This window comes from Pleurodeles waltl, chromosome 6 (genome assembly GCF_031143425.1).
Source record: "Pleurodeles waltl isolate 20211129_DDA chromosome 6, aPleWal1.hap1.20221129, whole genome shotgun sequence".
NCBI lineage: Eukaryota > Metazoa > Chordata > Amphibia > Caudata > Salamandridae > Pleurodeles > Pleurodeles waltl.
The window spans coordinates 74398484-74426117 of record NC_090445.1 but is presented as its reverse complement, the minus strand read 5'-3'; the positions used below and the strand labels follow the sequence as shown (position 1 = coordinate 74426117).

The 27634-nt window shown below is 48.2% G+C and overlaps 1 protein-coding gene across 3 annotated transcripts in view; it reads left to right on the top strand.

The window, feature by feature from the left end:
• LOC138299224 (E3 ubiquitin-protein ligase TRIM39-like) overlaps positions 1-27634 on the top strand; it is a 183561-nt gene that overhangs the window by 58376 nt on the left and 97551 nt on the right. For all 3 annotated transcript variants that reach the window (XM_069237351.1, XM_069237350.1, XM_069237354.1), the window contains one exon: positions 14699-14725. In XM_069237351.1, coding sequence (XP_069093452.1) covers positions 14699-14725 — 27 coding nt within the window. The remainder of the gene's footprint in view (positions 1-14698; positions 14726-27634) is intronic.

Sequence of the window (27634 nt, the reverse complement as noted above, 5' to 3'; positions counted from 1 at the left end):
CAAGTCCATGTGGGGAGCCGACCTCCCTAGAGCCAGACTACTGTATGGGCCGAGACCCTCTCAGTTCCCAGCCCTAGCGAGCGAAGACAAGTGGTTTCCAGATTAATTAATTGGTCGCCCATCCTTGCCCTGCAATACACCCAAAGCAGGTTAGTTTTGAGACTTCCCTGGAACCAAAGATTGGGGGTCCTCATTTGAGGGCCTCAACAGAGTAACTGCTCCGGGACACACTGCTTTAATTCTGGGGGCCTTCTGACACCAAGAGTCCAAAAGAGATTTGATTCTAGCCAGGCATACTTTAATAGGAGTTAAACAGGATTCCAAAATAATTTCTAATCGTTTGGCAATGGGCTCCCAGTCAAACCTTCCCAAAGAGCCCACAATCTCCTCTTGCTACCCTACAGATGTATTCTGTGCCTTTGAGCCAGCTCCACGGGGACCTTGCCTTTTCCTTTTGTTGACCGGTTATCCTGGTGATACGGGGAGTCCCTCCTCTGCCCCCCTTCTAGCTTCTAAATGGGGCACTGATGCAACCAATAGGATACCACCTCTGCCCCCCCTCCCTCAACACCTCAGGAACGTCCAAAGAAGGTCCTTCATGGTGTTCCCCCTCCACTGACAAATCTACCCGACCCACCGACAACCTTCTTTCAGTTAAGTCAATTTCATTTGTCACCACCCTGATAACACACTTCAGCATGGTGTCAATGCTGGTCAGTTTGGTGGGGACAGCCCCACCACCAGCCATTTTGTGTTTTCTCTTTACCCAATAAACAAAAGGTTCTTACCAGGGACTTCATATCAAAAAACCAAGAGGGGTGGCTGATCCCTGTCTCTGACGCGCACAGACTGGCCTGCTCTTGGCCCAGTGCACTGGCGAATAGACCACGCCCATCCCGCGCCGCAATGGTGATTATGTGCTATATAGCGCAATGGTGTCAAAGTTCCTCCTTTGGGGCAGATGGATTCTGGGGGACTGAGCCCCACCCAAGAAAACAGCACAGCAAAAAGCCCCACGAAAAACAATCAGACGACTTTGAATCTTTGTAAAAACCTATATACTTTTTTACCCGCTGTTACGGACTTTGCAGTATCAGCATCGTAAGGAAAAGAGGCAGAGTGACCTGCCGTGATTTGACTAGTGACCTTTTCAATACAGATAGTTCAGTGACAGACTTAACTCCCTCTGCTGTCATCTTAGGCAAAACTTGTTTAATTGACAGAATCTATAATAAAAGTTAATATCAGTCATACAGAGGATGCATAATTCACTGCAGTAGGGCCTCCTTGAGTAGAACTTTGGGGCTCCGTCATCTCACCTAATTTGCCACCCCATTATCTTTTTTTCATTAATGTAACTCTGAGTGTAAGCATATTAAATGGAATGATGTTGCCTTTCTGCCTGAGTCCTTCTTGTAATGAAGACTGGGCAGCCAGGCACACCCTCGAGGTACAGGAGTGAGGCAATGACATTGGACTTGTATTGTTCAGCCCTTCACTTTCACATCAGTAAGAAATCTAGGCTTCAAAATTTATTTGAATTTGTCTTTAGAACCACAGGTTAGAGCTGTTTCCGGCAGTTTTTTCCTTACATTAAAATCTCTCCGGAAGATGCTCCATCTGGCTCCTGAGGACAATCAGAGGACCATCATCCATGCCTTGGTTACTTCCAAGCTAGACTATGCAAATAGTCTGTACCTGGGTCTACTGGCTTGCTTGCTGCATCGCTTGCAGATCATTCAAAGCCGAGCATCACAGCTAATTTTGAAGATACAAGTTCGTTCATCTATTGCTGCCTCCTTACTCGGTGTACTTTGGCTGCCCATTGTCAGCAGCATTAAATTCAAGGCATTCATCTTCACTTATGGAACCTTTGAGCAAAAAGGCCCTTTATATTTAAGAAGATTGTCTGCCTACCATCAGGGCAGATCGTTGTGATCCAACGCGCTAAAGCTTCTGCGCCTTATTTAATTAATTAATTAAATTAGATTAATTTATAGATCATTAAAATAATGCAAAAGGTTTCTAAAGCAGATATAAATCTAATTTTGTACTACATGTGTGTGCGGTAAAAAATAGATTAATATCTGCTTCAGACACCTCTTGCATTATTTTATTAACCTTTTACTCAATATTTTTTATCACATTTTTTTATTGACATTTTCAAGAAAAAGCAACATCGAGCACCAAAACAATTCCACATCACCCGTCCCTCCTACCACTATCTCCCCCTGCGGATCCTGGAAAACCCTCAGCATTCTATCTTGATTCTCTCGACCTACCAGGTCGAATGTAGTCTTCACAAGGACCTCTTACACCTCGTCCCTATATGCTTTCCAGAACCCCCAGAGTGTGTCCCCTTTTCTTGGACACCCTCGACTTTTGTAGACAGTTTTTTCTGCCCGCATTCACCTGTCCATGTCCCAACTTCACTCTGCTCGATGTGGCACCAGTTCCGCCCACCACATTTGGAAAATATTGCGCTTTGCAACTGCCAGTCCCTGGTTGCCCACACCTGTGGATTCCCCCCCCCCCCCCAAATATCTTCAAATGACACAACTTTGCTTCAGGTACGAGAAAGACATTGTTTAGACTCTGTACCACTACCCCCCCCCCAATTAAGCTTGTATTTTTGAATAATCCTGAATCACATGATAAAAGGCACCCATCTGACCACAGCCCTGCCTGCAATTGGTGGATGTTGCTCTGCCCATTTTAACCAGCTTTATGGGGCATAATATGCACATTGTAATATTTTAGTTGCACAAGACGGAAGCCTGAACTAATTGCAATTTCTGTAGGGAAGGCTGGGGCTTCAATCCATTGTCTCCTAGATCATGTGTCCATTTGTCATGCAATTGTACCAAAGCATCTGGCGAGTTGTGGATTATTTTCTTATATGTCAGTGAGGTGGCTTTGCAAGGGATGTATTCATCTAGAAGGGGGTCCTCTAAGGGTGCCAACTCTGGAAGTTGCATATTTTTGGGTATCAATTTGTGGAGTGCATGTCGGATCTGTAAGTATCTGTAGTGCTCAGGTGATATGAACACCCCTTGGCTCCATAGGTCCCCCACCCTAGAAATACCTAATGGGTCCTGTTTGTCAAAACCGGGTTGATCTTCCAGTGTACCTAGTACTGCCATGTCCCACAGAGGCGAAAAATGTGTTAGTTTGCCTGTCCACCCCAGGAATCTGGTCGCCCTGTGCCAGAAGTGAATGACAATATCTGTTGGTTCGATGGCATCTGCCGCTGTAGATACACATGTTCTGCATAGCTCGCCATCTGGTGTTGGGTCGGAGTGTTACAAGTTGTTTTTCTTCGAAGAAGTGTTTCGAGTCACGGGACCGAGTGACTCCTCCTTCTGCCTTCATTGCGCATGGGCGTCGACTCCATCTTCGATTGTTTTCTTTCCGCCATCGGGTTCGGACGTGTTCCTGTCGCTCCGAGTTTCGGAACGGAAAGTTAGCTAAGAACGGAAGATTTTCGACGGTATTGTTGCGATCGGGTTCGAAATAGTTAGATACAACACCGCATCGAACATCGAAGCGCTCCGGTGCCCTTCGGGGTAGATTTCGAACCCCCGTCGGGGCCTAGTCGGCCCGACCGCGTGGAGAACAACGCCGATGGAACGGACCCCGTTCCGTTTCTGTCCCGAATGCCACGGCAAGTACCCATATACGGACCAACACTCGGTCTGTAACCTGTGCCTGTCACCCGAGCACAGCGAAGAATCCTGCGAGGCCTGTCGGGCGTTCCGGTCCCGAAAAACACTTCGTGGCCGTCGAGCCAGAAGACTCCAGATGGCGTCCGCGCCAAAGGAGCACCGAGAGTTCGAGGCAGAAGAGGGAGAAGAAGAATCCTTTTCGGTCCACGATTCGGACTCCGACGAATTCGACGAGAAAAGAACTGTGAGTAAGATGTCGAAAGCAGAATCACATAAGAAAAGTGACAAGGCCCAGGGGACGCCACTGCCAACAGGCCATGGCTCGACCCATACTTCCGGTGACCAACAATCGGCACCGAAAAAGGCCCAATCAGTGTCGAGATCGTCCGACTCCGGTCGAGACTCCGGCACGCAGCCTTCTCGGGATCGAGAAAATGCTGGGGATAAGCATCGACACCGAGAGATCGGTGTCGACACGGATCGACGCCGAGACAGCGGCGCAGACGAACATCGAGCCCGAGAATTTTCGACCCAAAAGAAAAAGAAGGTCACCTCGGAGCCGAAAAAACACACAGCAAGGGTTTCGGAGCCGAAAAAAGCTGCAACCGACCCCGTTTCAGGCTCCTATACTGAGGAGCAATCAATGTCCTCCCAAATGAGAAGACACAGGTTTGAACAAAAGCTGCAATCCACTGAAGTGGATCACACGCAAAAGCGTATTTTCATTCAGCAGGGGACAGGGAAAATCAGTACCCTTCCACCTGTTAAAAGGAAAAGGAGACTAGAATTTATAACAGATGAGGCTCCTCAGCAGAAAACAGCAAAAAAAGTAATGCCGCCTCCCTCTCCTCCACCTCCACCGGTAACTATCGTTTCACCATCGCATACTCCGTCACATTCCCCGGCTCACACCACCTTGAGCCAAGATGACCAGGATCAGGACGCTTGGGACTTATATGATGCACCAGTGTCCGATAACAGCCCGGAAAGATATCCAACAAAGCCATCACCACCAGAGGACAGCACAGCATATTCACAGGTGGTGGCTAGAGCGGCACAATTCCATAATGTGGAACTCCACTCGGAACAAGTCGAGGATGACTTCCTATTTAACACCCTCTCCTCCACCCACAGCTCCTACCAAAGCCTGCCTATGCTCCCTGGTATGCTCCGGCACGCAAAAGAAATCTTCAAAGAGCCGGTCAAGAGTAGGGCAATAACACCAAGGGTGGACAAAAAATATAAGGCGCCTCCTACAGACCCTGTCTTCATCACCTCACAGCTGCCACCAGATTCGGTTGTAGTAGGAGCGGCTAGAAAGAGAGGCAATTCCCACACCTCTGGGGATGCACCACCCCAGATAAAGAAAGCCGCAAGTTCGATGCAGCCGGAAAGAGAGTCGCGGTACAGGCTGCAAACCAGTGGCGCGTCGCTAACTCCCAGGCGCTACTGGCGCGCTATGACAGAGCCCATTGGGATGAGATGCAGCATCTCATTGAGCATCTACCAAAAGATCTTCAAAAGAGGGCAAAACAAGTGGTTGAGGAAGGTCAAAACATTTCTAACAACCAGATACGCTCCTCTATGGACGCAGCAGACACAGCTGCAAGAACCATTAATACGTCTGTCACCATCCGAAGGCACGCATGGCTAAGAACATCGGGGTTTAAGCCAGAAATACAGCAGGCAGTGCTCAACATGCCAGTGAATGAAAAACTTCTGTTCGGTCCAGAGGTGGACACGGCGATCGAGAAGCTTAAAAAAGACACTGACACTGCTAAAGCCATGGGCGCACTCTACTCCCCGCAGAGCAGAGGAACTTACAGCACCTTCCGCAAAACACCCTTTAGAGGAGGGTTTCGGGGTCAGGCCACACAAGCTAGCACCTCACAGGCAACACCGTCCACCTACCAGGGACAGTACAGGGGAGGCTTTCGGGGCCAATATAGAGGAGGGCAATTCCCTAGGAATAGAGGGAAATTTCAAAGCCCCAAAACACCTACCAACAAGCAGTGACTCAGATGTCACTCACCCCCTCCACACAACACCAGTGGGGGGAAGAATAGGTCATTATTACAAAGCATGGGAGGAAATAACTACAGACACTTGGGTCCTAGCAATTATCCAACATGGTTATTGCATAGAATTCCTACAATTCCCTCCAAACATACCACCAAAGGCACAGAATTTATCAAAACACCATTCAGAGCTTCTAGAGATAGAAGTTCAAGCACTATTGCAAAAGAATGCAATCGAATTAGTACCAAACACACAAATAAACACAGGGGTTTATTCACTGTACTTCTTAATACCAAAAAAGGACAAAACACTGAGACCAATTCTAGACCTCAGAGTAGTAAACACATTCATCAAATCAGACCACTTTCACATGGTCACACTACAAGAAGTGTTACCGTTGCTGAAAAAACACAACTACATGACAACACTAGACCTCAAAGATGCGGATTTCCATATACCAATACAACAATCGCACAGGAAATACCTAAGGTTTGTATTCAAAGGAATACATTACCAATTCAAAGTATTGCCTTTTGGTTTAACAACCGCTCCAAGAGTCTTTACAAAATGCCTAGCAGTAGTCGCTGCACACATCAGAAGGCAGCAAATACATGTATTCCCGTATCTAGACGACTGGCTAATCAAAACCAATTCACTGACAAAATGCTCAAACCATACAAGTCAGGTCATACAAACCCTCTACAAATTAGGTTTCACCGTCAACTTTGCGAAATCCAACATTCGGCCGAGCAAAGTACAACAATATCTAGGAGCTATAATAGACACAACAAAAGGAGTAGCCATGCCAACTCCACAAAGAATTCAAAATTTCAACAAGGTCATACAACACATGTCTCCAAATCAAACAACACAAGCAAAGACAGTATTACAACTCCTAGGCATGATGTCCTCATGCATAGCCATTGTCCCGAACGCAAGACTGCACATGAGGCCCTTACAACAGTGCCTAGCATCACAGTGGTCTCAAGCACAGGGTCGCCTTTTAGATCTGGTGTTAATAGACCGCCAAACTTACCTCTCGCTTCTATGGTGGAACAGTATAAATTTAAACAAAGGGCGGCCTTTCCAAGACCCAGTGCCACAGTACGTAATAACAACAGATGCTTCCATGACAGGGTGGGGAGCACATCTCAATCAACACAACATACGAGGACAATGGAACATACATCAAACAAGACTGCATATAAATCACCTAGAATTGTTGGCAGTTTTTCAAGCACTAAAAGCTTTCCAACCAATCATAATTCACAAATACATCCTTGTCAAAACAGACAATATGACAACAATGTATTATCTAAACAAACAAGGGGGGACACACTCAACGCAGTTGAGCCTATTGGCGCAAAAGATATGGAAATGGGCAATTCACCACCAAATTCGCCTAATAGCACAGTTTATTCCAGGGATCCAGAATCAATTGGCAGACAATCTCTCTCGAGATCACCAACAGGTCCACGAATGGGAAATTCACCCACAAATTCTGAACACCTACTTCACACTCTGGGGAACACCTCAGATAGACTTGTTTGCTACAAAAGAGAACGCAAAATGCCAAAACTTCGCATCCAGATACCCACACAGGCAGTCCCAAGGCAATGCCCTATGGATGAACTGGTCAGGGATATTTGCCTACGCTTTTCCTCCTCTCCCTCTCCTTCCTTATCTGGTAAACAAATTGAGTCAAAACAAACTCAGACTCATATTAATAACGCCAACTTGGGCAAGGCAACCCTGGTACACAACACTGCTAGATATATCAGTAGTACCCCACATCAAATTGCCCAACAGACCGGATCTGTTAACACAACACAACCAACAGATCAGACATCCAGATCCAGCATCGCTGAATCTAGCAATCTGGCTCCTGAAATCCTAGAATTCGGACACTTACAACTTAGCCAAGAGTGTATGGAAGTCATAAAACAAGCCAGAAGGCCATCCACTAGGCACTGCTATGCAAGTAAATGGAAAAGATTTGTTTGTTACTGCCATCATAATCAGTTACAACCATTACACGCAACTCCAAAAGATATAGTAGGTTACTTGCTTCATTTACAAAAATCAAAGCTAGCCTTCTCCTCTATTAAAATACACCTTGCAGCAATATTTGCATACCTGCAGACTACCTATTCAACTTCCTTGTATAGGATACCAGTCATTAAAGCATTCATAGAAGGTCTTAAAAGAATTATACCACCGAGAACACCACCTGTTCCTTCATGGAACCTAAATGTTGTCTTAACAAGACTCATGGGCCCACCTTTTGAACCCATGCACTCTTGCGGAATACAATTCCTAACCTGGAAAGTTGCATTTCTCATCGCCATTACATCTCTAAGAAGAGTAAGTGAAATTCAAGCGTTTACAACACAAGAACCTTTTATACAAATACACAAAAATAAGGTCGTCCTAAGAACTAATCCGAAATTTTTACCAAAGGTTATTTCACCGTTCCATCTAAATCAAACGGTAGAACTACCAGTGTTCTTCCCACAGCCAGATTCCGTAGCTGAGAGGGCACTACATACATTAGATGTCAAGAGAGCATTAATGTACTACATTGACAGAACAAAAAACATCAGAAAGACTAAACAACTATTTATTGCATTCCAAAAACCTCATGCAGGTAACCCAATATCAAAGCAAGGTATAGCCAGATGGATAGTTAAATGCATCCAAATCTGCTACCTTAAAGCAAAACGACAACTGCCCATTACTCCTAGGGCACATTCAACCAGGAAAAAAGGTGCTTCAATGGCCTTTTTTAGGAAACATCCCAATGCATGAAATATGTAAGGCAGCCACATGGTCTACGCCTCACACATTCACCAAACACTACTGTATAGATGTGCTATCCGCACAACAAGCTACAGTAGGTCAAGCTGTATTAAGAACTCTATTTCAGACAACTTCCACTCCTACAGGCTGAACCACCGCTTTTGGGGAGATAACTGCTTACTAGTCTATGCAGAACATGTGTATCTACAGCGACAGATGCCATCGAACTGAAAATGTCACTTACCCAGTGTACATCTGTTCGTGGCATCAGTCGCTGAGATTCACATGTGCCCACCCACCTCCCCGGAAGCCTGTAGCAGTTCAGAAGTTACCTTCAACTTTGTACATTTGTATATATATTATTTAAACCTTTAGTAGGTACATACTACAGTACAACTCCTACCTCACCCTCTGCGGGGAAAACAATCGAAGATGGAGTCGACGCCCATGCGCAATGAAGGCAGAAGGAGGAGTCACTCGGTCCCGTGACTCGAAACACTTCTTTGAAGAAAAACAACTTGTAACACTCCGACCCAACACCAGATGGCGAGCTATGCAGAACATGTGAATCTCAGCGACTGATGCCACGAACAGATGTACACTGGGTAAGTGACATTTTCATTCCTTGACATTTGTACTTAATATTTAATCTTTCATTTATTGCTGCTTCAGCTGTGTCTCTGCTATAATGCCATTATGTCAAATGCCATCCAGCAACCCCTTGTCTAATATTACCAGGGTAAAACAAATGTGCTATCACTTCCTGTGGTGTCATCAGGGGATGAATGTTTGAATGTTGTCACATTTTGGAGAATCAACGCCAATGACTAGCACTTGTGAAGTCCACGATGAAATGAAAAAACACAAGTGCTAAGAATTTGAAAGAAAAGTGTTAATGCCTGCTTGAATTAAGAGACAGTGGGCCGTAATGAATCTTGGCTGTGGAGAGAACCGAGTCAAAGTTGTATCAAGACTAGCTTAAGACCTGTGCAGCTGCTAACCTGTGCTGCGTTACTGAAAATTGAATGCATAGGCAACCGATTTTACATTAGGGAAAAGTAACACATTTTGCATCAATTGCCATTGGCATAACATAGACAGAAAAGTTGTTATATCAGACCCACACCCTCTATGATGTAGCAGGAGTATAACGTACATAAAGAATAGGCATCCTCAAGGTCATGTATTACAATTTAATGCTATACAAGGCTGTCTATGCACCTTCCAAAGTTTACCAGTCACCACTGCTATACCAAGTGATTCCTGACTTCAGTTCCTACAAATAATAATGACATTGCACTACATCTCTCAAATAGTCATGACGCCAGATTTAGAGGAGGGCTGCTCAGTCACCCTCCTTTCAGTCGCTTGCCTTGTTGGCTTTCGGCAGAAAACATCCACAGATGTCCACCAAACTGTTTATAAAGCTCCCAGCATATGGTGGATATTATTCATTGTTTTGTTTTCCCCTCAAAGCAGGAACTTCTTTGGGGGACTAATCATTAAATTATCCACTTGTGGCCTGATGCATGAAATAATTTTGCACTCACAAAGCCTGAAGTGCACCATATCTCTGGCCTTTATGCCAGGTTTGGTGTTCCAACGGTTGCACAGAGATACTTGGTGGATTGACCCTTCAAGGCCTCTCAGCAGGAGCTGAGCAAATTTTTGTGGGGTTCAGACTGACATATTCCTTCCCAGTTTCTGACTTCTATACAGAAGCCCTAGAGGATGCACAGAGAGGCTGACAGTTGTTCAAGAGACGCATAGAAGATGTAATTCTGTTGAACATTAAGAAAACCTTCAACCATTATCTAGTGCTGATAAGGAGTGTCATATCTTGCGGAGTCCCTAAAAGATCTTCTGGGGTCTTTCTTCTGGATTTGCCTACTCATTTGCACCGGTGAAATGCACCTGTACTCGTGTGTTGAGCGTTGTTCCTCATGTTCTTGGAGACAGTGCCCTAATTCTGGTAGGAGTTTCTGCAGGAGGTCACATCTACTTGGGGTGGAAGAAGATGCCATAGTTCGGCTTGTTCCTTTTGTTTGTTTACTTCCCGGGTCATGCAGTCCCACTCCCTTCATGGTATACTTATATTTGTGGCCAGCTGTTGTTAAGGGGTGATCTCCTTGAGGTCCTGTACCAGGGTTTGGGGCTTCTATTTTTCTGCCCTGCTGAGGTAAATGACTGGGCAGATGATTGCTGTTCTGAGTTTAGCGCTCTTCTTCAATCGTGTCATGGTACTACTTGTTTTATCTGCCAGCATATTCTGTCTGGCTACAGGGGAAGGATGTGACGTGCCAGTTCTAGTTTGGTATGCGGAGTGCTGCTTACCCGTTACCGGGCTCCTTCACCACTGCCTAGTCTCTGTTTGCCATCTGGCCACTGAGTTTAAGTCTTCTTAGCTTTCCTCTGTGGTAAACTCGGGCAGTTCTATATGATGACTGCTACAGTATGTAACTGTAACGTCTGGCAGGACAGTACTGAGTTGCTGTTACTTCAAAGGCCGCTTTGGTTCTGTTGCCTATCCTTCTTGATTGATGCCTTCTGACTTGCTTCACCTTGTGGTAGTATGATGTAGTGGACATTCAGAGTTCAAACTGCTTTTTTCTTTTTTTTTTTAAGAGTTTGGTGGATGATGCTGCTGTCAAATTGTAGGAGCGGCCAGGGTGGGTGGTTCTATTTCCTATTTGTTTGTCTCTTTTTGCTATTGTCCTTGGTTCACAGACTGGGGGTGAGGGGAAGGGGGTGAGTTTAGCCTACACTTGGCTCTCTTGCATTAGAGTGAGCAGTTATCTTGACTCAGCTACCTGGTGTGTTGCTTTACTCTTCAGAATATCAAAACTATGCACTTCAGGATATTTTAAGGCACAATGTAAAGCAATCACTCTCACACACCTTAGTGAGTAGAATAATCAAGTTTATTTAAGGGGCAAGTTCTCAGATAGCAAAACTAACCACACTAATATATATATATATCAAGAGAATAACATGAGAATAATGGTGAGAATATAAGCACTCTGTGATATCATGAAGAATAGCATGAAAATGACTGCAAGAGTAAATGCATATAATACACGCACACACAATATACTTCAATGCTTAATAGCATGAAAATGACTGCAAGAATAAGTGCATATTACGCACGTACACACAATATACTTCAATGCTCAATAAATTGAAAAGCTTCACCGAAAAGAGTGTCTGCATCCCTCCGCCGTACACAAAGACGGGGAACCCAAATCGGCTGGCACAGGGAGCCTCCTTCGGGACAATCAGTCCTCCTGGCGTTGCGTCCAACCCAGAAGAGAGTTCCTAAACCAGTCCATCCAGGCCCCCAACCTTTATAGTATTTACTAACGCCCAGGAGTCTTTTCTAGAAAAAGACCCCCTCCTTTACAAATTGTGCAATCGGCGGTACCTTGTTCACCCTTCGAGACGTCTCCTCAGAACGGGCCAAGTTCCCAGAAGAGGGCTCCAAGGTGAAGCTTGCATTCCTCCTTGAATACAGGCGCATCCCCCTGTTGTTCTAACTGATAGCTCGTGGAATGTAAATAGCGCCCTTCGTATCAGGCAGATGGAGCGAAGTTGAGCAGAAAAAAACACCACCCTGCGGCTTGCCGAAGCTTGTGGAAAAACACAGAACAGTGCCTTACGCACAGAACCAGACTCGACAAAATGGAGTCGTGAACCAAAATGGAAGCGAAGGCCAATGGAAGCAGAGGCCAATGGTCCACACCCTGCACCACTGTTTACGTTGCACGTAGTGAATGTAGCAGTACACCTGGTTGTTGCTTGCTGGGTGCAGGATTGCGGACTCTGCCTGAACATTGCAAACACCTTTGACTCTCCTGGCTCTGTTGAATGTTTGAGGATCTAGCAGTTTACATATTTTTTTCCTTGTTGCTTTCTGGCTCTTCTTTCTGCTGGTGTACTTCATGTTTGAACCTTTGTTCGGATGATGATTCCGATTTATTTGTTGGTTGCTTTGTTCCGTTAGCATGACAGGGCTCCCTGCTAGTGATGTGTCATACCTGGAAGTAGTGATTGTGTTTGCCATTGCCTTTTGATTCAGAAGGGTTGGGGTTCTGAATGTTCTTCTTTCCTTCCCTTTGGGTAACTTTTGCTTCGTTGTTGGCCTGCTGACGCCATCTGCTGGTTATCTACCTGACCACTGCATCTGGTCATTACTGAGCATAACTGTCTAAGTGTCAGAAATCCTAAGAGAAAAAGATTCAAAGTTATGGCTGTTATTGTTCAGAGGAGTGCAGGGGTGTGTCCTTTGGGTTCGTCTGTTTAGGCTGCTACCTGTCTATCTTCTATCCAGTTGCGTCTTTCACGATGGACTTCCTGCTTGTCAGTGTGATCAGGGTTGGTTGGTTACTTCTCTCCTGAGACCTGTCTCCAGGGTGCACTGCTTGACTATTGATTCATGAGATGAGGGATCTGCAGGTCCTTCATAGATCCCTTGGTTTAAATGAAAAGGTTGCTTATTTTTAGTACAAACTTTCTGGTGGCTGCTGTATCTACATGCAGATTTCTTATCAAGCCGCCTGCAACTGAGGAGTGGTTAAAGTGCTGGTTTTGTGCATTGCATTTCTTTACATTTGTCAGGTTTGTCTCCACCTATAAAGGCACATGGAAAAGGACAGAGAACCATATTCGGCTTCCTAGGTGACACCATATATGGGTTTGTGACTTCACATCCAGGGTGGTGCAGGGGTTGGCTTGGAGCCACAGTGCCACCTTTTGGTGCCGGAAGACTGTTCCAAATGTCCTAGATCCAGTATTTCCTAGATCCGGGATTGAGCTTAGCTTCCACCGTTGCACCAGGAAGGGTGAAAAAAAGAAGCTGGCTAGTGTCCTGGTCTGCCCTGGTGCTTTCTTCTGCCCACACTTTGGGAATCGTCATCAGCCTCTCAGGCACCAGGCCAGGACAGTGGTATATTATGTTAGCTCACACGCCAGCCATTTGGGCAGAGACAGTGTGTGTCTACTCCTACCATCCTAGACGCTAGTTAGAAAATCCATTTTCATATTCTTAGTACTTTATGTACCTCAGGACATCAAAAGAACGTACTTTCTCAGAAATACATACAAAGATATCTTTGTGCATGTTTTTTATTTTGTGTACTGCAATTGTGGAACTTCGGATATGGGATCCAGTCTTCAGATTAGACTCTCCACCATTTATCTGTATGCTGTCAGCTGTGAAGTATAGAAAACTCACAATAAATTAATGCTAACGTTGCATTTAGCTCTGAATGTCACAACAGATTTTTAAGGCGCTCGTATCCTAGGCACAGTACTTGAAGTTACAATAACCTCACTTTACGTAAGAGGCCCATCTTCCAAGAACTAATGGCATTGATGCAACTTATACTGACTCAAGCAGTTCGGTACAAGACCACCTACTTACCGGGTGAGCACAGGGAGTTAAATAAGACTATGTTATTTTGCTCTGCAGCTCATGAGACTTGGGCACAGACATCCAGTGGGAGTCTATTCTAGAGACTTGGGTTGTGGCAGCAAAGTGGCTGTCTCCTCTGCTCTTCACCTGGTTCCAGAAACCACTTGGAGGTTTAGTTGGACTGAGTGGTGAGCGATGGAGCGAGCGATAAACCTTATCCTGAAGGGATGTAGTTGTTCCTCCTTCCAGACACTTGTTATTGATGCACAGGATCTCAAATGACATTCTGCCTTTGATTCATATGTTGGTGGCAAAGGACATAGATAAGCCCATGTGGCTTTAGAAATGCGCAAGTGAAAAAATTGGGAATTCAAGGGCTGCCCCATACGGCCCAGCGGCCAGCCTGTGTGCCACGGAGCAGCCGCGCATCTGCGCGTACACAATTGAAGAAGCGCCGTGGCCCAGGACGTCGATGAGGCGCGCTAAAGTAAACAAACCTCACATTGATTGGAATCTTACTTTTGAGTTGGAGGAGATTTATTAACATGGGGCAAAAGCCAAACGCGAATAGCATTAGACTGGTTTAAATTTATGGATTAGTTAGGATTTGACTAATGTGGTTCAGTTGGAGTTTGGGATTGAAGTATTGGTGAGGGGTAAAGGTAATTCTAAAGCCTTTTCAGTGAATTAGATTTCAGAACATTTACACATAAAATATATCTATTGTAAACCCTGAATGTAGATCCAAATTTGTGCATTTCCATATGTATTTATACTGTTTTAATTTCCTATATTTGTCTTCTAGAGTGGAGATGGGCCCGCAGCTTTGCAGGTAACTACAGATTGTCCTTTCTTTTGGTTTCCTTACTTTCTCTTTCATTTCTTATTATTATGTGAGTGTTTTCAATAAGCTGCATCTACGGGTCTCTGCATTAATTTGATAGTGTTTCTTTAGTAACAATGTGCAGCATGTCAGAGAGCCTCTGCTGTTAGTCAGATGGACTCTATTTGTCTTGCTTTGGTATTATTCATGCTTTGGCAGTAGAACACATCAGAACATGCAGCAGCATTTTGGAAGAGAACAGACAGTGAGCACTGCTCCAGGGTTTCTGTAACTCTGCTGTGGTCTGTGCCATTGCTGGGTTTTTCAATGCTTCTAGGACCTGCACCGCTGCTGGGATCTGCACCCTTGCTTGGATACAGCTGCTGGAATCTGCACTGCTGTTGAGATCTCCACCACTGCTGGGATCAGTAGTGCTCCTGTGGTCTGTGCCACTGCTGGGATCTTCAGAGCTTCTGGGATCTGCAGCACGGCTAGTATTGTAATTAGTAGTGCTGCTTGGGCCAGTGCCACTGATGGGATTTGCAGTACTGCTGGGATGTGTATTGCTACTGCAGTCTGTGCCCTTCTTGCTGGAGCCTGCACAGCTGCCGGGATTTGTAGCATTGCCTTGGTCTGCACTTCTGCTGAGGGCTGCACCACTGCTGGTTGTCTGTAGCACTTCTGGGTTTTGTATTGGTGGTGGGATCTGTAGTGCTGCTGGCACTTTAACGTTGGGGGTGCCCTGTGGGACAATATTTTTCAGGCACCTCTCCATGACCACCTTCTTCACGGATTCCCTCACTATCACCCTGCATTGGTGCTCCTTAGCTCACCTTAGCCCCTCTCTCACATTTATTTTTTTATAGCGCTACTCATTCCAGTGTAGACTGTCAGAGCACTTTACATCACAAACATGTTATACAGAGACAGTGAGGCATAGAAGTGTGTAAATCAATGTATATTGAATGCTACTTAAGACAATGAGGACTACAAGGCATACGAGTCACACGTAATCCATAGTGGTAGGCACTGTATGTTAAAAGTGCTTGGCCTGCAGAAACAAAGGGGCACATTTACTAAGTTTTCAGACTGCACAGTAACCAGAGTTGCTGTGCTGCACTATATTAGAAAGCGCACATCAGCACCACATCTACTAAGATATAGGGCTCAGGCAAGTCCATCCAGTACAACATTCTGTGCTTTGACAAAGTTTAACACTTTAAAAATTTGTATGTGGGCTGTACAGTACAGCACACATACAAAGTTGGAAAGGCTTGAAGAAAATAAATCTTTTCTCTAACTTTATATCCACGTCAAGGAGGTGTAGTTTTGATGCAAATCCCTTTCTATTAAAGTTAGTAGATAGTGATGAGTGTCCATCTACCACCCATGGGACACATCTTTGAAGTAACGTAGCGCATAGTGCACTTTGAGTTACTTTCTGACACTAGTCAGGATTTGCGCTGGAAAGTAAGGCCCAAAACAGCACTTTGCACCAGGTGGGCATCCTTTTCTTAATGCAAACCAGGTGTAAAGTGTTAGTAAATCTACCCGTAAATTCAGGATTTAAAATATAACACAATAAGTGGGGGTGTCAAATTTATTAAGTTCTATTAGTGCGCAAGCAACCCTATTTGGCAACCGTAAAATAACAAAACATTGAATGAAATAACAATAGGGTTAAAAACCTATGCCTTTCAATTTGTATGCAGTTCACTGTGCTATCGTAAAAGGATTGTAACTGATAACCTCCAAGTAACAAAAAGATCTCTGTGACAAAAGCAATAACCCAAAGAGTTACCTACATAAAACACTAGTCTGGGATCTGCATGTTAGTCGTTGAGCTTTGTAGCGGGAACATTAGCCCTATATGCTACTTTATCACTAGTCAAAAGTATGTCCATGTCTAAGTTTTATAGAGCACATACCTGTCTAGGACCAGGCTTCCCAACGCTAAAAGGAACTCAGTTGTTACACAATTTTAGACAAACTGATACGTTTTCAGCTGTTCCGAGAAGATTAACTGATTGTTATTTACTCTGAGATCAAGAGGGAGGGATGTCCATAGTCTGGCAGTTTGATATGCAAAGGAGCGGACTCCACCTTTAGCTTTTCTGATTCTGGGAATCTAAGCTCTCTAGCAGCTTTATACGAGGTAACAAGGTGCCGGAGGATGTTACAGTTGGCTGAGTATTTCAGCTTATGTGCAATACATAAAGCTTTGGATTGTACCCTTTTGGCTATAGGTAGGCAATGTAATTTGACGACAGCAGGTTGTGCTGACTCCTATTTGGAAAGACCTAGCAGCACAGGGCTACGGCATTCTGAATTACTTGTAATTTCTTTATGACATAAGAATGGCTTCTCAGAAACAGGGAATTGCCATAGCCCAGGCATGATAGGATAACTCTGTGGACGACATCTTTCTAGTTTCCAGCGGGAGCCACTTAATCGTTTTCCTTAGGGCTCTTAACAGGCCAAAACATGACCTCAACACTTCCTTGGATTAAGAGGCCATGGATAAATCTTTGTCCAGGACCACTCCTAGGCTCTTAACTTAAGGTTTTGGAAGGGGTCGTTCCCCTAAGAATGAATGCCATAGGAGTTGATCCCATAGGGAGGGATTGTTGCCCACGATCATGACTTTGGTCTTTTCTCCATTCAGTTTGAGGCAACTGGCCGCCATCCAATTCATGACCCGTTTCAGACAGGCGGAGAACTTTCCTGATACTAGCTTGATGTTAGGTGAGTGTGGGGCTCAGGAAACATCCCTGCGGCACTCCACACGCTGATGTGTCTTGGATGAAAAAGGCCCTTCCTTCACCTGGAGACTCCTGATCTCTAGAAATGAGCCAGCTGAGAGCCTTGGCAGTGATGCCAACCTCTTCCAGCCTCTTGCATAAAGTTGGATGGGCCACGGTGTCGAAGGCTGTACTTAAGTCTAAAAGAATAAGTGCCGCCGAACCTCTCTGGTCCCAGACCCTTTTTAGATCTTCTGTGATTAGTATGAGAAGATAAATGGTCTCCGTCAAGTGCATTAACCAACATTACATTGTAATAAATCCCCTGAAAAAACGCCATGCACAGAAAGATCTCTGCAGACTATGCTCATCTCGCTGCTGCCTGTTATTCAAAAAGCGCTCACTTGATCATGTTGAGTGGTGTGGCAGCACTGATTGCACCACCCTAAAGCCACCACTGCTTGCCGGGGTCTATGGTGCTACTGAGTTCTGCACTACTGCTGGGGCTGCACCAGTGTTAAGCTCTGCATTGTTGCGGAGCTCTTTAACCCTGCTGGGGTCTGTAGCACGTCTGTATTCTGTATCAGGGATTCTGCTGCTGTCTGTACTGCTGCTGAGGTCTGCACCGTTGCTGGGACTGTACCGTTGCTGCAGTCTGTAGCACTGCTGGGTTCTGTAGAGCAGCTGGAATCTGATGTACTATTGGGATCTGTAGTGCTGTTGGAATCTGCATTGATGCTGGGGTCTTAAGCACTGGTTGGAGCCTTCACTGCTTGTGGGGTGTGAAGCACTGCAGGGTTCTGTAGCATTTCAGGGATCTGCATCGCTGTTGGGGTCTACAGAATTGCTGATGTCTGCATTGCTCCTGGGGTCTGTAGCACATCGCACTGCTGCTGGGGTATGCACTGAAGCTGGTGTCAGTACCAGTGCTAGACCTGTGGTGACTGGTCCATGGAACTGTCATCACGACCATTAGAGCCCCAGGGCCAAATAACAAACATTTTTACTAATGCTATTTCATATCCTTGGTGGTAGGTTAAGGCAGTGTTTGGTACAAACATCATCTACAGCTGTATTGTGAATGCACATATCTGGATATCTCAATGTGTGACATTAATGTTTTGTGGCATTTTGTTGTGGTGGTGATGTGTTGTTTTTGTGCTGCCTTGTTTTTGTGTTGAATTACTGTAATGTGATGTTATTGTGTTGTAATGGGGTTGTTATGTTGCTTTCTGTTTTAACCCCTTCGATGCATTGGACGGCCCCTGGCCATCCAACGCGTCGGCGTGTATGTGCATCGTACATACGGGGGCCGTCCGACTTGCACAGCACTGGAAATCCCTCTGGTGCGGGCACCAGGGGTATTTCTTTAGGAGAGAAACTACCATGGGAGGTGAGAGAATGCTTCCCCACCTCCCAATGCCGTTTCTGTGTTTTCAGGGAAATTACGTTAATGCTTGCAGCACGCTGATGTCATTTCTCTGAATATGAAAGTGAAATTATCCGATCATTTCACTTTCTCTGCATCAGTGCTCACTGGGCTATCTCAGCTCCCTGAGCACCAATCCAGACTGGAGAAGTAGCGCTGGAAAGGGGAGAATCTTCACAAGTGGATCGCTGCTTGGGGATCACCGCAGGAGGGCCATCCCCGTGGAGGGTGGGAGAGCGGCCCCTTGGGAAAGGGCTTTTACTACCACCCCTTTTTTTTGGCACATGTTCTGTCTTTCTGCCCACCCTGGAGGGCGGACGGTGACAATGGCCTCCAATCTGCCCTTTGGTGGGGGCGGGGGGTGGTAGAAAGCCCACTACTTGCCCGGGATTTTTTTTTTTTTTTATAAGAGGGGTGGAGGCTGCCCACCATGGGCATGACCATGCCCCCACCCCATATAAATGGGGACCCAAGTCTTTCCCAATCTGTCCCCGCCCCCCAACACCTCGCGGGCGCAGAAAGCCCACTAAGCACCAGGCATTTTTTTTAAAATACATAGAGGTGGGGGCTGCCCAAAATGGTCTCCGCGGTGCCTCCACCCATTGATGTATCCTGGGGAGTGCAAAGCCACAGTCTCTCAAGTCTCTACAGTGGGTGGGTTGCCCACTGTACCATCCTGGGGAGTGCAAAGCCACAGTTTTGCAAGTAGATAACAGCCTCCACTGGCTCTGGAGGGGGACTGGTGCCCAGACTGGATTAGTCTCCCCATGAAAGTTCCTGTCCCGTCACTGTCCCAGCTGCACATGGGATAACGATGCTTGATGTGGCGGTCTTTTCATTCTTCCCCGGTGCATGCCCTGTTCAGCGGTGCTTTGCCATGGTGGTCTCTGGACTGTTCAGCGGTGCTTTGCCATGGCGGTTCTGGAACGGGCATTGGTGTGTGGCATGACGTTCCCTGGACTGGGCATTGGTGTGTGGCATGACGTTCCCTGGACTGGGCATTGGTGTGTGGCATGACGTTCCCTCATAGCCCAGTGGGGCTATGGCAGCCGGGGCCCTCCTGGGCACTGACTCCGGCGGTGGCAGTGGTCTCCTGACCAGTGACGATACCTGGGCCCTCCTGGGCATTGACTCCCGCGGTGCGGTGGTCTCCTGACCAGTGACGATACCTGGGCCCTCCTGGGCACTGACTCCGGCGGTGGCGGTGGTCTCCTGACCAGTGACGATACTTGGGCCCTCCTGGGCAATGGCTCTGGCAGGGGTTTCATGACCAGTGACGATACTTGGGCCCTCCTGGGCAATGACTCTGGCGGTGGTCTCCGGACCAGTGACAACGGTGCTGGCGGTGGCGTCTTGACCGCCGGGAAGGATGCCGCCCTTCTCCGCCGTGATGCTCCCAACAGGCTGTACAGACTTCCTCTGGCCCTTCCCCACCTTTGGAGGAGTCACAGCTGACTCTGCAATCGCCTTGGGACCCCTGTGAGTTGTTTTACCTCCAGGAGTCTTCACAGGGTCCCGTCGGCCACTTTCCAATTTCAGAGCCTTTACAGGGGGTGGGCTGCCAGTGCCTTGGCTCCGGGTCACACTGCCTGCCCTGGTGGCCGGTGCACTCCACACACCTTGAACAGGCACCACTGGTATTGGAGGCTTTTTGGCTGAGGCGCTACGACGGGACTGATGAATTGGAGGGGGGGTGGGGAGAAAAAAGGTCAACTTTACAGAGGGACAGTTTCTGACGAACACTGGGATGGGTAGTTGGAGGGGGTCTGGGAGTGGAGGAAGAGGAGGTGTTGTAGGTTGTAGGTGTCACTTTAGGTGTTTTGGGTGCAGGTGCAGGTGCAGGTACTGGAGGCTGTCGTGAGGTGGATGGATGTTGGGTGTGTGGGTGCTCGCGTTTGTGTACTTTTGGAGGGGGCGTCACAGACACACTGGGAGAGGACACAGGGGACGTGTAAATGGTAGTGGAGGTGGTGAGTGCAGGTGAGCGGGGTGTGGTGCTGGGTGTTCTGTTGCGAGTCCTGGTGCCTGTAGATGTAGTGCATGCAGGTGAGAGTGTAGACGACACTGGGAGGGAGGAGGGATAAGAGGAGGAGGGGGACACAGTGGAGGCAGTGGATGTTGCTGTGTCTGTATGTGGGTGATGCTTGCGTGAGTGCCTGTGGGTTGTGTGGTGCCTATGTTTGCTTCAGCTTCCCTTGTGTGTTGACTTGTGTGCATGCTGGTCTGTAGGTGTGCTTGGGATGGGCTGGGGTACAGGGAATTGGGTCTGGGTGGAGGAGGTTGGAGGGGGAGGCTAGACACAGGGACAATGGCTGCCATCAGTGCTGAGGCCAGAGATTGCAGGGTTCGCTGAAGGGCAGCCTGACCAGAATGAATGCCCTCCAGGAATGCATTACCGTGTTGCAACTCTCTTTCTACACCCTGGATGGCATTCACAATGGTAGACTGCCCAACAGTGAGTGACCTGAGGAGGTCAATGGCCTCCTCACTGAGGGCAGCAGGGGTGACTGGGGCAGGGCCTGAGGCGAAGGTGATGCCCACCCTCCTGGGTGAGCGGGCACGGGGCGAACGCTGAGGGGCTGCTGGGAGGGCGGTGCTGGTAGGGGAGGTGTCGGCTGTACGTGTAGAAGTGGGGCGCACAGATGGTGCCACCACCACAAGGGAGCTCCCATCGGCGGACGAGTCCGTGTCGCTGCCTGGTGATCCGGTGGCCGACGTGAAGCTCCCCTCGCCCTCCGTCCCACTAGTGCATTCTGAGTCCGTGGTGTGGCCCTCCATGGCCATGTGGGATGCAGCTCCCTCATGCTCCGGTACCACTGTACCTCCGCCTGATGATGATGATGCACAAAAGAACAGCAAAAGCACAAAAATGGGGGGAAGACAGGAGAAGAACAGGTTGAGCGCATGGCATACTGCTACCGTTGGCGGACAAGACAGACACAGCAGCCCCCTGCACTACGCCGTGCTCCTGGCCTCTGCAGATGCAATTCCTGGGATCTGGCCTACATGGCTATGGTGGACATCTGCACACATGAATGCCACGGGCATATATACCTGTACTTGGCACTCTACTGCGTTGGTGTAGAGTGCCACATGGGCTGCATTACAGAGGGGCCTAGTCTACGTATTTCTGGCTGGCCTACGTACACCCACAGGCCTCCTCCCTCACCCAGACCCCTCCACGGCGCGCAAAGTCCGCAGAATGAGGTTGTACTCACCCCCTTGTGTCTGCTGTGATGCCCTCAAGTGCCCATCCAAGTCAGGGTAGGCCACCGCCAGGATCCGGAAAATCAGGGGGGTCATGGTGCGACGGGCACCCCTCCCACGTTGGGAGGCCATCCCCAGCTGAGCCTCCGCCGTCTTCTTGCTGCAGCGGCAAATGTTCTCCCATCTTTTCCCGCAGTGGGTCCCCCGTCTCTGGTGGGCCCCCAGGGTCCGGACGTCCTTGGCGATGGCACGCCAACTGTCCCTCTTCTGGTGGGCGCTGACCTACATGACATGCACAAGGGAAGATGAAAAGTCATTACCAACTGCACCATCGATGTGAGTGGCCCCCCTCCCTACTCTAGTCTTATGGCCCATTCATTCACATGCATTAATGTTCCCTGAACTCTGCCCCCTTCCCTCTTACAACCATCCCTCTCCACCCAGGCCTAACCCATACAACGCGCTCCCTGTGTACTAACCTGTTGGTCTGGAGGATCGTAGAGTAGCGTGTACTGGGGGAGGACCCCGTCTACCAGTTTCTCCAACTCCTGAGCAGTGAAGGCAGGGGCCCTTTCCCCAGACGCAGCAGCCATTGTCTCTTCCAGACCGAGGTCACAGCAGCACTTGCAGTGTAGGTCCTCTCCTGTCGAAGATCAGGTATCTAGTGATTGAACAGATAGAAAATGGTGGTGACGTCCGCAGCGGTGACGTCCGTGGCGGTGCGTATCATTACCGCCGGCACACCTGTTCATTGGCTCCTGGGACCCATAGGGTCCTATGTCAACCAATGCAGCATTGTGCCGCGGTCTACGACCGCCTACCGCGACGGTGTGCAACGCCAACGCAGTTACCTCACAATCCCATTGTCCCAGTTTAGACGTCAGGCAGCCGCCATTTCAGGGGCCCACATGGCTTCATTTACTTCTGCGTCACACATAGCTAGGCCTACACTCAACACACATACAGGAAGGGTTTTGTGTTTGGTGTCGTCTTCTGTGTAACTGTGGGTACATACCTGGAAAAACATTGACTTGATTGTCGCTGTTGTCCTTCCTAGGCGCCGTCAGCTGGGACATTTGAGAAGATGGCGGAATCCTCCGGTGTACCGACCGCTGGTGGACCTGTTGACAATGGAGGAGCGACATGTAATCGTCACCTACAGGTTTGACCGTGCCACAATCCAGGAACTATGTACCCAGTTGGAGCCAGACCTGATGTCACCAATCCGCCATCCCACTGGAATCCCCCCTGACGTGCAGGTGCTGTCAGTGCTCCATTTCCTTGCTAGTGGGTCTTTTCAGACAACAGTGGCCATGGCATCAGGGATGTCCCAGCCTATGTTTTCCAACGTCTTGTCCAGAGTGTTGTCTGCCCTGCTGAAACACATAAGGAGATACATCATTTTCCCTGAAGTGGAAGATTTGGCTACAGTTAAAGGTGACTTTTATGCCCTTGGACATATCCCCAACGTCATAGGTGCCATTGATGGGACCCATGTAGCTCTGGTCCCCCCCCCCCCACAGGAGTGAACAGGTGTACAGGAACAGGAAGAGTTATCAGTTATCAGGAAGCAACTCAAGACCTGGCTGTTTGAGCAGTAGCAGTCCCCCCTCCCCCAGCGCCTTGAGACCCTCCGGGTGAGTAGCGCGCTTTACAAATTCTTGATTGATTGATTCCATGAATGTACAGATGGTCTGTTTGGCAGACCCGTACATCTCCCAGGTTAATGCTATGTTCCCTGGCTCAGTGCATGACGCTTACATCCTGCGGAATAGCAGCATCCCTGATATGATGGGTCAACTCCAGAGGCACCGTGTGTGGCTATTAGGGGACTCTGGTTACCCCGACCTGTCCTGGCTATTGACCCCAGTGAGGAATCTCAGGACCAGGGCAGAGGAACAGTACAATGAGGCCTATGGGCGGACTAGGAGGGTGATCGAACGCACCTTCGGCCTCCTTAAGGCCAGGTTCAGGTGCCTCCATATGACAGGTGGTTCCCTATTCTACTCACCGAAGAAGGTGTGCCAGATCATCATCGCTTGCTCGATGCTTCACAATCTTGATTTGCGACGCCAGGTGCCTTTTCTGCAGGGGGATGGTCCAGATGACGGTGTTGTGGCAGCTGTGGAGCCTGTGGACAGTGATGAGGAGGAAGCTGAGGAAGAAGACAACGACAACAGGGAGTCAGTCATTCAGCAATATTTCCAGTGACACACAGGTGAGAAAAGTTTCATTTTTACCATTACATTCACTGTCACACGTCCTCCTCTATCCTGTGTGTTATTTCATGGGATTATTTGGTAATTGAGTTGTTTCTTTCCATTACGGTTTCACAGGTGTGGTTACCAACGTGTGTCATCTACTTGCATCCTTCAAGGACTTGTGATGTGTGACATTGGTATGTTGCCTTTACATCTCACAACGCATTTTGACACTGTCATAGATATTATATTTTTACCAAATCATAGACTGACTCCAGATTGTTTTGTGTTTCAAGGGTGTTTATTGAAGTGCTCAAAAATGGAATGGGGTTGTAAAATGGTGATGGGTGATGGCGGAGGAATGTCCATGGCAGAGTCCAGTATATTAGTCTCACAGGTGCACTGCCCATATGGGCATAGGAAGTGGAGCTGGGGCAGTTCAAGTATGGACAGGGTAACAAAGTGGGACAGTGGGGGGACAATCAGGGTGGTCTCATTTCCTGGCGGGGGTCTTGCCATCTTGCTCTGTCCTGTTCCTGGCTCTTGCGTGGTGGTTGTCTGTCTGCAGGGGGCGGGTGCTGGTGTGGTGGTCCTGTGGCATCGTGTTCTGTCCAGTAGCGCCGGCGGAGGTGGTGGGCATTTCATCGTCCATGCTAGTGTCAGGGGCCCCTTGGAGTGCCACTGTGTCCCTCAGGGTCTGCTGTATGTCCTTCAGCACCCCTACGATGGTGCCCAAGGCGGAGCTGATGGTCCTGAGCTCTTCCCTGAACCCCAAATACTGGTCCTCCTGCAGGCGCTGGGTCTCCTGAAACTTGACGAGGACCGTCGCCATCGTCTCCTGGGAGTGGTGGTATGCTCCCATGATGGAGGATAGCGCCTCGTGGAGAGTGGGTTCCCTTGGTCTGTCCGCCCCCTGTCGCACAGCAGCCCTTCCAGTTCCCCTGTGTTCCTGTGCCTCCGTCCCCTGGACCGTGTGGCCACTACCACTGCCCTCAGGTCCCTGTTGTTGTTGGGGTGGTGGGTTACCCTGGGTTCCCTGTAGTGGTGAACACACCGCTGATTGACCTGTCCTGGGTACGGAGGTTTGGGCCCGCTGGGTGGGTGCTGTGCTGGTGTTACCAGAGGTGGAAGGTCAGTGTTGGGCTGTGCCTGTGCAAGGGGAACCAACTGTCCCGAGGCCCACGATGGTCCTGGCTGGTCATCAGGCTCCAGTAGGGCAGAGCTGCTATCGTCACTGTGGGCCTCTTCTGTGGGTGGAGTGGAGTTGTCTGGACCCTCTGGTGTGGTGACGGTCCTTTGTGATCCTGCAGGGGCATAAGAGCATGATTATTGTATGTGTGTGTGTGATGGTGTGCAATGGGTGGGTGTTTGTGTACCCCAGTGCAAGCATTCCTGTGTGGGGGCTTGTGTGATGATGGTTAGGGGGTTGTTCTGGGTATGTGCAGTGGGCATGCTTAGGTGATGGGTGTCCATGCTTAGTTGTGTCATGCAGGGCTTGGTGTTGGGATGGGTGGTTTGTGTTATTAGTGAGGAGTTGGAGTGATAGGTGAGGGGGTGAGGGTGGGGGTGTGTGATAGCATGCAGGTAGGGTGGGAGATATGATAGTTAATAATTGACTTACCAGTGTCCATTCCTCCACCGACTCCTCCGAGGCCCTCAGGATGCATGATGGTCAAGACTTGCTCCTCCCATGTTGTTAGTTGTGGGGGAGGAGGTGGGGGTCCGCCGCCAGTCTGCGGAACCGCAATGTTGTGCCTGGAGACCGTTGAACGCACCTTCCCCCGTAGGTCGTTCCACCTTTTCCTGATGTCCTCCCGATTTCTTGGGTGCTGTCCCACAGCATTTACTCTGTCCACTATTCTTCGCCATAGCTCCATCTTCCTGGCTATGGATGTGTGCTGCACCTGTGAGCCAAATAGCTGTGGCTCTACCCGGACAATTTCCTCCACCATGACCTGGAGCTCCTCCTCGGAAAAGCGGGGGTGTCTTTGGCGTGCCATGGGGTCGTGTGTGTGATGTGTGGGGCGGTGTGAGTGTTGATGTGTGTGGTGATGTGTAATGGTGTGTGGTGTTTTGTGCTTGGATGTTGTGTGGGTGATGGTGTTGTGTGCCTCTGTATGGTGGGGTTGTCTTTGCTGTGCTGTCTCTCTGGCCTTCGTTCGTGAATTCTGATCGTAGGGGTTTGTGGTTGATGTGGGTGTGTGTTTTATAATGTATTGGGTGTGTGGGAGTGGTGTTTGTATGTGTATCAGGTGTGTGTATTTAGAATTGTCCAATGTGGTGGTGTTTTGGAGATGTGTGTGTATTTTGAGCGCGGCGATGTGTACCGCCAATGGAATACCGCGGTTGAAAGACCGCCGCGTGGGTTTGTGGGTCGTAATAGCATGGGCGTGTTTCTGTTGGCGTGGAGGTGGAGGTTTTGTTTTCGCCAGTTTATCACTGACCTTTGATGTGGCGGAGTTGTGTGGGTGTCTGAGTTTCGGCGGATTCCGAGATGTGTGTCATAATAGCTGTGGCGGAATTCCGCGGCCGCGGTGGTGTATTGGCCGTCTTCTGCACGGCAGTAAGCGGCTTTTACCGCCAATGTTGTAATGACCCCCTAGGTCTAAACTAATACGGAATACATCAGCTCTAGACACATATTGGCCTTAAGCAGCCATTATTATAAACAATAAAAAGTTTGACATCCTATACAGCAAGGGGGCATAACATAATGTCAGCGTTCACTACTATAAACAGTACACCATGTCAGCATAGATAGCAGGTGGACATGAAATCAGTATTTTTAATGGGTGTCTAAGAACTTCACACTTTCTATTAAAGATAAAGAAAATCTGAAAGCAGGCATGGTATGACAACAGACTGACTAAAATGGGAGCTGTCACTGTGATAATGGCAGTTCCCTACACTCTGCATATCTCTCACCTCTATGCATCTCACCACCTTCAGAATAGCCTCCCACATTACTTACACAAACATCTAAGTAGTCCTACTCTCCCAGCACAATCACCACTCTCTAGATGCCATCTACACAGAGCTCCAGTCTCTGCACACCCACTGGGAAGAGCAGAACTCAAACCACTTTCTGCACAGCCCTACACTGCTCCGCCCTGTCTGCAGTCCTCTATACTCAGGCTATACTTGGTCGCTGCACTGGAGGAGGGCTAGCCACCGGAAAAGGCATGCCATATGCGTGCCTTCGACTAATGAAAGCAGGCAGATTTTATTAGGGAAGCCCACCAACCAATAAAAAACACTGACGTGAAGTTGACAGGGCTCTGAGCCCTTTTATAAATACAAAAGAGTCTCGCTGCGAAACGCATGCGCGAACGCATGCAAC